General features: G+C 50.3%; 1 protein-coding gene across 3 annotated transcripts in view; it reads right to left on the reverse strand.

Annotated features, from left to right (window-relative positions):
- The window catches only part of DPP6 (dipeptidyl peptidase like 6), a 616,516-nt gene that overhangs the window by 61,759 nt on the left and 540,560 nt on the right, over positions 1 to 14,197 (reverse strand). For all 3 annotated transcript variants that reach the window (XM_045564622.1, XM_045564624.1, XM_045564623.1), the window contains 3 exons: positions 9,032 to 9,155; positions 7,334 to 7,372; positions 1,105 to 1,212 (listed from right to left, as the gene is read on the reverse strand). In XM_045564622.1, coding sequence (XP_045420578.1) covers positions 1,105 to 1,212; positions 7,334 to 7,372; positions 9,032 to 9,155 — 271 coding nt within the window. The remainder of the gene's footprint in view (positions 1 to 1,104; positions 1,213 to 7,333; positions 7,373 to 9,031; positions 9,156 to 14,197) is intronic.

Here is a 14,197-nt window from a genome sequence, read left to right on the forward strand (position 1 = left end):
ACGTTGGCACACACTGTCTCTCCCTATGTGCCTTCCAGAGCTAAGGAGAATAATTACGACGATAAATCACAACAGAGAGAGAGCAACGGCCGCCTAGACAGGAGCCACCTTCGTTTCCGGCGGTGACTGGAAACTGGTGTGGAGGTGCCAAAGTGCAGCCGCCCGCAGCCGTTCTGGATGGCAGGTGCCGGGGGCAAGGCAGGTGCGGAGCTGATGGAGATTAAATTAGGTGAAGGGCACGAGGCCCGAGGCACACGCCCTGGGGACAGCAGACAGAAGTCCTGGGGGAGGGCAGAGCCTGGAGGAGCAGAGGAGGGCTGGGAGGGCCGCGGGGGCTGAGGGCTCCTGGGAGGGGCAGGGGTGGGGGCCTCCCAGGCAGAGGGTGCACACCTGCCTGCTGCCGATGGGGTGGGTCCTCTCGGTGGTTTGCAGCCAACGCTGACCACCTGGTGAAGTCAGAGACTGGGGCGCTATGAAAACAGCTAAAATTTTTAAACCTTGACTGAAGTGGTCCGAAATGAGAAAACAGAGGAGTCTGGGGCCCTGGCGTGAAGACCATGGGCATGAGCAAGTGGGGCAGTTTGCAGACGTTCTGTAAGCCACGCAGCCGAGTGGGCTGCACAGACGCCACCGCCACCGTGGGGGTCACGGCAGCCCCTGCCCTTATTCCACCAAGCTGCTCCCAGGGGGGATAGTCTTGGGATTTTTCTTTTGAAATTGCCTTTTGGGCCAAATCATAAATCCAAGCCTTCTACTTTATATCCACAGAATATTTTTGATGAACCCTTTTTCTCATCAGATTTTATTCAACTACCCTGATCCCAAATATTACAACTTTAGACAGCTTCAAAAATCGAACCCACACCTAGAGGATGGGGTTTGTGCCCAGCAGGAGCCTTAAGAGAAAGAGCCAAGCTGGACCCACTGCCCGATCAGCACCTCTGGTCTTTTGCAAGTATCACACTCTGCCCAGCCTCGGGGACCTCACCTTCGAGGTCGGTATACCCGTGGGGACTCTGGGGTCCTTGAAAATGGCAAGTGTGCTCAGCCACGAGAAGCTGTCATTAACACGGCCAAACTATTTTGGAAGGCAGCAGGATTTACCTGGGACGAGGACACGGTGATGTGGTAGAATTTTCCTCGTCCTCCCTGGGGGATCGCTCTGACAAAGAAAAACTTCCGGCCGTCCTTGGAGAACACGGGTTCTTCATTCTGCGGACAAAAGCAATGGATTAAACCATGGCTGAAACTTCCTTTCATTTTGAAGAGGTTGACCAGGATAACATACAGCCCGAGACACAGTGCCTATGTCATTTCTAACGAGAGGTACGTTACAGTGGAAAGAATAAGTGCTTGGCGGGGCCTTTTCTTGCCTTGGGAATCATGAGTCAAACGTTAAGTTTGTTTAAAAGAAAAGGAATAATGGAGAATTAAGAGGCCGCAGCCTAAGCAGAGGCTGATAAAAAGGCGTCCCTGTCTATAAAGCACCAATTAAAAGAACTGCGGCGTGTGGTGTCGAGCTCAGCAGAGGGAACGGGAACTCAACTCTCGAGAAGCACACGGGGTGCCTCCCCTTGACCCGCTGCCACGGAAACCAGAGCGCGTTGGAACAGTTCTCCGGTGGCATTTATTACATATCAGAAAGAACAAAATTCTGAGCAGTCACAAACCCGATTTTGCCTAAAAATGAATTCTATTCTTCCAAGCCTGTCTTTTGTTCTCATTTAATAAAATCTGTCTCACACTGAATAGGCCATCAAGAAGACAAGAAAAAAAGGGGGAAAAACCCAAGGACAAATCCTATATATCACTCCCAGTGTGGATGACAGGGGAAATAGCTCTCCCGGGGACCCCTCCACACCAGGCGTGCACCGGACGCCAGCGCTGGCTTGGATCTATTCTCACTTTTCCCTGGAGACAAAGGCAGTTCCCAGTTTTTCCAGGGGAGGGGGTTCCAGGCTGGGTTTCAGTCCCAAGAGCAAGTTGCCATCGTGCCCACCGGGCCCCCAGCCCGTTTCTCAGTCTCCGCCGGGCCCAGGTCGGCCGTCGCTTCCACGGGCAAAGGGGCCTTTGCTGCGGCAGCACCTCCGCCTCTCTGGAGCTCAGGTCTGGCAGTTCCCACCTGTGAACACCCATTAGTTGGCCACGACATGTATTTTCTGATTCAAAGAGCTCCACGCTGACGTGGGGTTGAGAACAAACGGTAAATAAACCCCAGCTGGCACAAGGAAAACTCATTTCCCTACAGTGAGTGCACACATGCAAATATGATATGCCCAGAGAAATAAACTAACATGTGATTAAAACGACATTTAATCTTCATGAATATTTGCAATAAAATGAAACCTTTAATCTGCAAATATTTATTTTTCCATTTAGAGTTGGAAGCATGGTATTTAAAAGTGGAGGGAGTGGAAAGCCCAGTGGTTAATTTGGCTTTTTAAATGTGGTTCTATGTGCCAGCTGCAGGATGGATACGGCAGTACTCCCTCAGTTTTCTGGGGGAAATGTCTGCACTTTTGACAAAGAAAAATACTTTAAATAAATGTGATAAATAATTAATTCTGGCCAGAAGTATTGTTTTTATAAGGAGAATGCCTCAACCATGTTGACGTTATCTTTACCTTGTTCCACGGAAACATCCCACGGAACACGGGGAGAGGCACTAGGCCTGGGGTCTCTCCGAGAAGCAAAGCGTAGTTTTAGTGCATTTTAGTACAATGATTGTTGACTGGGAGAACTGGGTTTTACCCTGATTCTCTCATTTGATTTTGGGGGAAATGTTTCCAGTCTTTCTGGATAACAAACAGTTTATCAGACACAGTGCCTGGTTTCTGCGGCTCCATGCTTACGACATCTGTGAGAGACTCTTTTTTTAAACCGAGGAGTCATTTCTCCAGATATGACCAGATGTGACTAAAGACCAAAGTGACTGCGTTTGAAGTGAGCTACTTCCCCTTCTTTGTTGCCATTCTAACTGATGAAAAACTGTGATCACAGTCGTCATAACCATTTATGGCAATTACCAGGAAATGTTCAGTATTAACCCTTACTTTGATTACATGGTCACAGAACTTTAGCTGTGATTTGATCCAAATATAAATTTATTAAATGTCCTTGATATGAACATTTGCTATTAAGAATTTTTTTTTTTTAGATTTTGGCACTTGAGTTTAAACCTAATTTCTATTCTAAGAAATTTAATTAATTTTTCTATTGATACATATTAGATGTGTGTATTTTCAGGGTACATATGATAATCTGACACATTCATATAATCAAGTCAGTGTAACTGGGATATCCACCACTTTAAATATTTATCTTAACACTGTAAACATTCGAATTATTCTCTTCTAGCTATCTAGGAAAATACACAATTGATTAATGTTAACCACTGTCGCCCTATGGAGCCATCAAACACTAGGTCGTATTTCTTCCATCTACGTGCATATTCGGACCCATCACTGTGAGATTCTTCATGAGCTGTTTGTCGCCTTTCTGACAATTCTTTCCATGGTTCGGATATACTCAGCTAGTTCAATCTCCCAACCCAAATTTTGAAATCGCAAAACCAAAATTCTGATGGCAGAAGACAGACAGCCAGAAATTGGTCCATGGAAGTGACCCTTCGGCCAACACAGCAAGTTCTGGGGTTCTCACCGGGGGCTGGGCCGGGCGGCGGCCCCGGGGAGCTGCGTCAGGACGGCCCTGGGTGGTGGGCGGCGAGGGTGTGCGGGTGCGGCTGGGAGGGGCTGCCGCTTCCCTGAACGTTCGCAGAGCAGAGCGGGCTGGGTGGGTCTCCCCTCACACATCTGCCTCTTCTCTTTGGCTCGCGGGGAGTCTCTGCGGGGTCCACGCCGAGGGTGCTGGCAGGAGGTGGGAGGAGAAGAAAGGCACCCGGGCGGCTGGGATGACACAGACTTAGCGGGTGGAGAGCCCAGTCTCCCCTGGGGCAGCTGCAGCAAGCTTCCGCGACCCACTCGAGATGCACGGCAGAGGGCGCGTGGCCTCAGCGTGTGTCTCCCCGGCTTGTCCCCACGTTCCCCCGAGGAGAAACGCAGCCCCAGCCTCTCGGGTAACAGACGGCAAATCCAGCCTTAAATGAGTTCCTCAGCTGCCTCCAGGGTCTCATGGTTTCTTCAAGGATGCGGAAACACTACAGGTTATTTTTGAAAAGCAGGGTCCATGAATTCCCTTATGAGACAAGGAATGTAATGAGAAACTGCTGGAAACTGGATTTTCCTACAGACCTTGGAGCCCTGACCTCACAGCCGCAGACTCACAGTCTGCAGGGCTCAGACACACCGTGTGCCGCTTGCTGCGGCTGGCGCGGCGCTCACCTAGCCCAGGGGCAGATGCAACCGCGCTGGCGGGCCAACCGCCCGGGGACGACCGTCTCACAGGACACGTCTGCCACAGAACGTTACCTTCCAAACTCAAGACGGCAGTACAGATTTTTAAGCAGCAATTTAAAAAAATTAGCTGTTTATTTAGTAAATGCTTTAAAGTTTACATTTCAAAACCGTGAGACTTATTTTAGTTCATGCTACTTTTTAAGCACTGACTTGGTTTTGCCTGGAAAGACTGGTTTCGCACATCCCACTCAGGCTGTCTACCCTGCGCCTGGGCTGGTGTTCTCGGGGGCGGTGGTCACGCAGGCGATAAACATGGAGAATCCTGGGACACGCAGGCGATAAACATGGAGAATCCCGGGACACGCAGGCGATACACATGGAGAATCCCGGGACACGCAGGCGATAAACATGGAGAATCCCGGGACACGCAGGCGATACACATGGAGAATCCCGGGACACGCAGGCGATACACATGGAGAATCCCGGGTCACGCAGGCGATAAACACGGAGAATCCCGGGTCACGCAGGCGATAAACACGGAGAATCCCGGGACACGCAGGCGATAAACACGGAGAATCCCGGGACACGCAGGCGATAAACACGGAGAATCCCGGGACACGCAGGCGATAAACACGGAGAATCCCGGGACACGCAGGCGAAAAACACGGAGAATCCCGGGTCACGCAGGTGATAAACACGGAGAATCCTGGGACACGCAGGCGATAAACACGGAGAATCCTGGGACACGCAGGCGATAAACACGGAGAATCCTGCCGCCGGTCTCGGCGCTGCAGCCGCCCTGCAGAGCTGGGGAAGAAGCGAGCAGGGGAGGACAGGCCTGCAAGACCACGCACTCTACCGTCTACCCCCAGGGCAAAGCCGCAGGTGACCAGCCGGGGGCCACCCCTCACCCCACACCATGGACGTGCTGCTGGAGGGGACAGGGAGGCAGGGTGGGCACCTCTGCCTGGCGTTCCAGAGGCCTCGCTGCCCCCCAGCAAAGAAACATGCTCGTACAGGCACGTCCTCACCTCGTCCTGTGCACGTGCGAAGTCTGCCAGGCGAAGGCCACCTGCGCCGCACCCTGCTCCGCGGTTCCCGGCTCCCACTGCCACCAGCGCCTGGACTCCTAGTCCCCGTTTCTGACCATCTCTGAGGGTCCCCCCCTTTCCCACAGTTTGGCACTTACGTGCACATCCCATCTCCCTGTGCGCTACAAACAACGTCACTGAGAGCTGATGCTCTAGCTGATCCATTTTGTAAAAATTTGAGGTAAAATTCCCATAACATAAAACATTTTAATACAAGTAAACAATTCGGTGGCATTTAATGCCTTCACTATGTTGTGTAACCACCACCTCTATGTAGTTCCAGAACATTCTATCACCCCCAAATAAAACCTGATATCTGTTAAGCTGTTGGACCTCATTCTCCTCCCCCAGCCCCTGGAAACCACCAATGCGCTTTCTGTCTCTATGGATTTATTTATTCCGGAGATTTCATATGAATGGAATTGTGTAACAGTTGGCTTTTGTGTCTGTCCTTAGCAGCACTATGCACAACAGCTAAACGGCGGTAGCAGCCCGAACGTCCGCCACCATCTGAACAGACTGCGGAATGCACGGATAAAGGAATATTACCCAGCCACAGACAGGAATGAAGTTCTGACACGTGACAACATGTGCTCAGTGACAGGCGCTGACTCACTTTTTGAAACGCACAAAGTCTAGCATCTTGCCTTGAAAGATCCGTAAATACTGGCTGAACACACAACTGTACACATAATGAAGTTTTAAAAACGGTCCTTTCATCCAATCTTTCTGATATTTTGTCTGATGTAAGATAAAACATCATGTTATTTTTGATATTTACGCTTATATGTTTGATCCAGGTGGCATTCGAGAACTTTCCAGCATGCTAATATTTTAGGGTTCCCAACCCCTCTGTCATTCTTGATATCTTCTTGGCGTGGACTTGGTACCCAAGCTTTGACGTGGGAAAACAAAGGTGGCCAAACTGACCCATTCCTCTTTTGAATAAGATTGGCACAAAACTGAAAAAGGATGTATTTAAAAATAATCCACTGATGAGGCATTCCCGCTGGAGACAATCTACAGAGGCTGGTTCCACAGACAGAGAAGGTAACACGGCAGTCGGAGGGCTGGAATGTTCCGTGAGAGCCACTGCTGCTAGCTGTGTCATCCAGCTCTGGTTATTTTCCATAAAGAGACTCTCCCGTATCAACAAAGAAGCACACCTGTGCCTCTCTGGCAAGATTCCTGAGACTCACGTCCTGTTTGATTTTCCCCAGAGTATTTTAAAACAATTTTCATCCCATAAGACAGGATTAGAAGAAAATAAGCCTCTAAAACCTTTCTGCCTGTTCTTTCTAATGTCACAGTGTGGAACGAGACAAAAAGAATGAAAGAAAGAAAATACCAGTGTTGAGGGGTTTATATTTTGTGTAAGTTTAATTTTTTAAAAATGATTTGTCACAGAGTGATTGACCCAGGCTTCTCCTGACCTCTTTTAATCTCGAGTCCCTAGAGTTTGTTCTAATGTGCATTTCTTCACCTGGGTTAGGGAGGAGAAATCCCTGGGGAAACCGCCCCTGAGAATAAACAGGAATTTCAACCACATTTTTGTTTTCTTTTATCACAGCAGATTATGTCAAGGCAGCTGCTATGAACTCACCACTCTGAATTCACCAAAAGGATGTCACCTAACTGAGAGCTCAGGTCTGAAGAGCTGTGATTGTCACACTCTCTTCCCAGAACCCTGAGATTCTCCAGGAATGCCTCGGGCTACCCAGGAGGACACAGCGACGGTGGAGCTGTCACCCAGCCCAATGACCAGAGCCACACACAGTCACCTGGCTCTGCGTGGGGCTCTGCGTGACAATTTGCGAAGGTGTCCGCTGCAGTCAGAGCGCTGAGCGCAGGTGGGGTGACTACGGGGCACGCGCATGGAACAGTTACCTGTCTGTGGAGCCAGGCCTCGCTTTCATCCTCGTGTTTCTGAAATGAAATGAGAGCATTAGACAAGGGTTTGTTTTGCACATGTTGTGTCTGTGACCGGCAGTGCAGAAAACAATTTGGCTTCACCTACACGGTGGCTGCACAAGCACAACACAGCTGCGGGGCGTGCTTGGGGAGGAGGCAATCCCCGCTCAGCTTTGTCTCGTGTGTGGCTCCGAGCCGAACACAAGTGTCCTCGAATGAGAAAAATGCCACTATCCCTAACAACAGGGACAAATCTGTGGTGGGCAGGAGTCCTCTGGAGAATGATGGCACGTCTACCATTTGACAGTCGTCACTGCCTGGCATGTGTTCCTCTAAAGGTTAACCTCAGGCGCTACACCGTGTTAAGAATTTGTGTGTGTGTGGACATTGCATCAAAGTTCCAGTCTGTAACTCTGAGTCACAACCCTGGTGGACCAACACCCTTGGAAAGGGCTCACAACAAATATGAAAGGTAGTTCTCACGGCACTTGCGGAAAGATGCACCAACAGAACAACACCCAGAACACCCAGATCTGGCAGTTCAGCGACAGTGTCGTCCCCAGGTGCTGTGGGCCTGTTGCCACCGCGGCTCTGACCTCCGCACACTGGAGCAGTTCTGTCCCTGGGCCGCCGGCAGGACACAGCCTCTCGCTGACACACACGTCAGGGCACAGGGACAGTGAGCACTTCTCAGCTGCCCGCCTGTGTCCACTCTCCCTCCTCCAGCAGGCCCGGGGAACAAGCTGGAAGCTGCTCCAGGTTACGTGAAAGTGAGGGGGGGCCCCGGCCCACGGGGGTGTCAGCCTCAGAAACAATCCCTGGGACTGGACTCCCAGCCACACCTGGCAGCGCAGTGACAGCCGCCGTCTTAGGGGCCCAGTCACAGTAAATACGAGTCACAGTAAATACGAGTCACAGTAAATGCGCCTACGCAGGCTCTTTCCTTCTCAGGTGGGGAATAAAAAGGTAGGGTCAAAAAAGAGTTTCTGAAAGATCTGCCTGAGTATATTAATTGGTTTAAATTGATTTTTTTAACCCAACCTGAGATGACCTGCTCCTTACGGCCGTGACCTGGCAGTGTGGCAGCGTGACCTGCAGAGCGAAGCCTGGGTGGGCTGTGCGGGCCAGAGGTCGCCTGGGCCAGCTCCCTTTGGCGTCCTCCTTCCTCGGCCGCTCTTTGTCGCCTGTGTTTTCTCCTCCCCACGCCGGCGGCCTCCTCTGACCACACAGTACGCCAGCCTGAGGCCCCTGAGCACTGCCCGCCTGGCAGACTGGCCCTGGGTCCCTGGGGGAGCCAGCAGCATGTTGGGCCGTGCCCTTCCCGTCTCTGAGCACCCAGCGGAAGGAGGAGTGGGTGGCATCAGTGAGCCCGCGGCAGGACCCACCAGCCACTCCAAGGTGACTCGCCGGTGTGGGTAGCAGTACCCAGCCAGTCCACCAGGTGGCGCCCAGCCCTGCACTGAGCGGGTCAGGGCCGACACGCGGGTCAGGGCACGGGATCCTGAGCACATCTCGGCTGCCCACCTGTGTCCCCTCTCCGTCCTCAAGCAGGCCCGTGGGAACCGCCGGCCACAAGCCAGCCTGCCTTGCTCTGGCCCCGCGGCTCACAGGGCCTGGATGCGGCCGGGATGCCCCCTCCCTGCTACTGGCCCCGACCCCCCGCCCCGGCTGTACCTTTGTGCAGACCCCCGTGGTGGCGTCACAGAGGGTGAGGATGGACACGTTCTGCGCGCGATTCAGCCAGGTCACGGCGACCTTGGTGCTGGTGGCCCACTTCACCATGGTGATGTAGTACTCCCTGAAAACGGCCAACGCACAGGGTTAGCGACGTTGCAGGAGCCCACGGGCCAGCAAAGGGGCCGGCCCAGCCCGGGATGCAGGGCCAGTGGCTGGGGCCTGCGGGTGACAGAGCCACACTGTGAGGCCCTGAAGTGGGGGTTACCAAGGACACACGTGGATGCAGGACACCGACGGGAATTTGGGTTGTTAACATGGACTAAAACATGCTACGAGACGTGGAGAGCCGTATGTGGGTGCTGTGGCCCCACACCCAGCCGTCCCACCCACCCCAAGGGAGCATGCACGGCGCTGCCCTGGGCGTTCAGGTCATGTGCTCCGGAGGACGCTGCCCTGTTGGCTCGACTGTCACCACCGTGCAAGGCAAGCACACAGCTCCATGCTGCCGGGCAGCAGCGAGGGTCGGATGAGGCAGGACGGAGAGAGAGCCCGGACGGGGCTTGGCAGCGAGGGCGCTGCCGAAGGCTCCGTTCTCTTTTTCCCTCTTCCTTAAAGACAAAACACTCTGGGATGCTCTCCAGCTAATTAGGGAAATTGGTTCATGGCTCTGGGCTTCGGGCGAACTTGGTCTGATATCCCAGGTGTCACACGCCTGATTATGCCCAAACCTCAAAATACCAGTGTTCCACGCTACCTACAAGGGGTATTTGACTTCTGGTAATTACTTTGATCACCTACAGCCCACCAAACACTGAATTAAAAAAAAAACAATTTATATTTAAGAGGAAGAAAGAAATGTTGAGAAAATAAATGCTCCAAATGAATATCCTCAGGTGAATTCCCAGAATGTTCTAGAAGACAGCTAACACTCACTCAATCACCCACCCCATCTATATCTATAATGAGATCTACTGTTCAGAATGATTACTTTGTGGTCTTACAAGATCTTTTATCACTAAAGACGGCGGCACCTTTGCTAGACAGTTCCCAGCAAGTGGGAAAGGGATCTGGATACATGTAATAATTATTTTCACCAGAAAGGACCAAATATTTTCTATTTTCACCAGAAAGGACCAGCTGCCTTGACCTAAGCCTCAGTGACCAGGAGGTAAAGTGCCGCATCTCTCCTGTTCCCCAGATCTGCCTGTTCATCGAAGTCTTTAGTAACGTGGCCTAAATCAGGAGCACGTGGCACACAGCAGCGCCAAGGCCTCCCACTCGGGTGACTGCCAGGCACGTGGCCGGGAGCGGTGCCTGGAGCCGCTGCTGCAGTCTTGGGGGTCTCCTGGGGGCAGGGTGTGGGAGGTGCACAACATACATGCGCGAGGAGCGGGGGCTCCTCATTGTACGGAGGAAACATTGTAGTAAAAACCAGGAGAGTCCAACGTGGACGCGCGTTGCCTGGATCCTGCGGAACCCTGGCTGGGGCAGGGGACACCCCTCGATTAGGGTAGAACGTGGCTCACCTTAGAGGCCTGCAAGAGCTTTGGTTCTACAGCTAATGTTACATGGAACTTGAATCCTCAGTTCATTTGTGTGACATGAACTAAAAAACAAAACAAAACAAAAAACTGGTGGCACCTTTAGAGATGTTATGGTGATGAAATATAATGAGAAATATTTTGAAACACCTGAAACAATAAAAATTATTAAGGGACTTTATAAAGATTATATGATAAGACTTCTTTTTATTTATTTTTACTATTTTTGAGACAGACTCTCACTCTGTTGCCTGAGCTAGAGTGCCGTGGCATCAGCCTAGCTCACAGCAACCTCAAACTCCTGGGCTCAAGTGATCCTCCTGCCTCAGCCTCCCGAGTAGCTGGGAGTACAGGCATGTACCACCATACCCGGCTAATTTTTTCTATATATATTTTAGTTGTCCAGCTAATTTCTTTCTATATTTTTTTTAGTAGAGATGGGGCCTTGCTCTTGCTCAGGTTGGTCTCGAACTCCTGAGCTCAAATGATCCGCCCGCCTCGGCCTCCCAGAGTGCTAGGATTACAGGCGTGAGCCACCATGCCCGGCCAAGACTTCTTTTTAGATACGCACACCCGTGAGGAGTCCTGCTCTGGGTGGGTAAGGATAGTTCTTCACGCCTTAGGCAGCCACATGCCTCTTGCAGTCCTGCTGCCATTCACCAGAATGCCCTGGGAGCCCTTCTCTGAGTCACCCCGGAGCTGCGGGCTGCGCTCGCGGATTACCTGTGCTGCAACACCTGTCTCTACCCAACGCCTCCTAGTCCCACAAGCTGCATCAATGCCTAGACTTGGTGCTGAATACATTTTAGTTGTTTTTGAAAAATCAAGTCAACGTGCAGAGACATAGCGTCACCACCAATGTGGCAGTTTGGAAGGAGCACTAGTGGCGCTTGGGGGATGAGGTACGGTGCCTGACAAAGAGGTGACGGCTTGGATGCAATGAGGTTCTTTTGCTATGTAAGTTTTGTAGTCACGCTCTGTGCTAATAGGAAGGAAAATAAAACATTTACCTGCTTAATGAAGCCTCTCGTAAACAGAAATCCCTACATAAAATAAAGTTCTCCTAACACTTAATATGTTTTCCGTTTTCTTTTTTTTTTTTTGAGACAGAGTCTCGCTCTGTTGCCCTGGCTAGAGTGAGTGCCATGGCATCAGCCTAGCTCACAGCAACCTCAAACTCCTGGGCTTAAGTGATCCTACTGCCTCAGCCTCCCGAGTAGCTGGGACTACAGGCATGTGCCACCATGCCCGGCTAATTTTTTCTATATATATTTTTAGTTGGCCAGATAATTTCTTTCTACTTTTAGTAGAGACAGGGTCTCGCTCTTGCTCAGAGCTGGTCTCGAACTCCTGACCTCGAGCGATCCACCCGCCTCGGCCTCCCAGAGTGCTAGGATTACAGGCGTGAGCCACCGCGCCCGGCCTGTTTTCCGTTTTCTTAACTTCAAAGCTGTTAGCCTAAGTAGTTCTATGCAGAAGGAACGGAACACACTGATGGTAAGGTTGGTGTGAGGGACCAAAGCTGTGCCTTGCGGCAAGATGTTGCTGATGATATATGAGGAGTGCGTGTGTGGTTGTCGCAAATAGCACAGACATGTGCCTCTCTGTGAACACAGAGACTTCCTGCAGGCAGTGGTGTCTGGCCAGCAGACCGGAGGCAGCCTTTACCAACGTTGTGTTATCACGCCTAAAAGGACACCAAAAATGATGAAAAGTCACAGTGCCACCAAAAATTAACGTTGCAGACCTCTCACTGCAGCACAGATGGAGCTGACGAAGCCGGACAAGGGGCTGCCCAGCTCCGCCTCCAAAACGGAACAGGCATCGGCCGCCACGGGAATGCGGCGGAAGGCACCTCTTCTCCTCCCCCCTGAAGTGCCGGGCGCACCAGCCAGGAGTGTGGGAGTTAAGGGTGTTAAGGAAGATCACAGTTTTCCGTGTCTATAAACTGACTTAGAATGTCCCAGAAAAATTCTAAAGAAGGCAGAAGAAAAATTCCAACTCAGCCCAGCCGAGCCAGATGGATGTGGTTATACCACGTCTTCCAGGTTTACATCTGAGAAGGGCTCAGTAGCCCCCACAAAGTCAGAGAGAGGGGTCAAAGGTGACTCTCAGCCTTGCCTGTGGCCAACACCAGGTGCGGGAGGAGCTGTTTTCGGGGTGGAGGACGGAGAGCGTCAGACCAACAGAGCAGAGCAAAGGGAAACGACACCGGCAGGAAAAAGGACATAACTCTAAAGACACGAGATAGATGAAAAAGGTGATGAGGAGCTCGCACGGAAACCAAAACTGAAAATTAGGGAAATCTGGTTCAGAGAAAAGGAGGACGCGGTGGAAGGCTCTCGCGGAAGGCAGAGAAGGGTGGTGCAGACGTGCCAGAGGAGACAGCTGTTGCAATCCGGGGACAGGTGCTTCTCCCGGAGGGGCCAGCATGGCTGCAAGACGATAACGGCAGACACAGAGAAAGACACTTCTGTGCCGGAGAAAGACCCGAATGGGAGGACTAACAGGATTTTCCACCTTCCAGGGACATCGATGCAACAGCTAAACATGTTCTGATGGAATCTTCCAGTTACAGGGAAGAAGAAATTCCACAACAGTCCAGTGGGAAGGAAACAAGTTTTGACAAAGGATCAAAATCTTGGCTCTGATATAAAGTTTCTCCTGTTTCAGGTCTATTGTTATTTACTGGTTCAATGTGTGTTTTAACAATCAACGTTTTCTTGTTTAGGGCCTATCTTCTACTTGGACGTACCCTACGCTGGCTTGGGAGGAGGGCAACGCAAAATTAAAGGCTTAAAATTAAAAACTCAACATGTAAAAAAAGATGATCTTTAAAATCAATTAATTCCTAGCTAGTTCTAAACTACTATCAATTTGAATATAAATTCAAATTAGGTGATAAAAATAGTATAAAAAGAAATACTGGGCAAATATTTTGTAAAATTATAAACATTTAGTAAATTTTTAAAAGAAGACTAAAATCAAAAGGTAGCACACATCACAAATGATGAAACAGAAGGATAATGTTTAAGAAAAAGGAAGAGAAACATACTATGTTTCTGGAATAGAAGAATAAACATGATAACTTTTCAACATAATTACCAATTTAGATAAAACTGAAGACATTACATTTAAACTTCACGAGGACAGAGGCCGCATCCGCCTTACCTACCCTGTACGTCAGCACACTGCACGGTGCCTCACACACGGCAAACACTTCATGTTTGTTACAGGAACCAATTTAATTCTAATAGAAGGACCAGTGAATTTCTTTTGGAGGGGGCATCAAATAGAATACGTTTATAGTTTACATATAAGAAGAACTGGATAAAAAGCCAAGATGATTTTTAAAAGGAGGAATAATGAGAGAGAATTTGTACAAAGAGTTGCTAATAATATGATATAACTATAGAGCTACATGACTTTTTACTGATGTATCAATCAGTAGATCTACAAGTGGGAGGAGAGTCTTACAGCATAATGTTTATGCAAGAACAGAATAGTTACAAAGATGTCATCCTAAGTCAGTGGGAAAGGAGCACTTCTACGATAACAGGTGCTAGGAAAATGGCTTAATTACTTAAAAAAAAAAAAAGAAAAGAAAAAGCCAAAGAAGCCA

This window comes from Lemur catta, chromosome 11 (genome assembly GCF_020740605.2).
Source record: "Lemur catta isolate mLemCat1 chromosome 11, mLemCat1.pri, whole genome shotgun sequence".
Taxonomy (NCBI): domain Eukaryota; kingdom Metazoa; phylum Chordata; class Mammalia; order Primates; family Lemuridae; genus Lemur; species Lemur catta.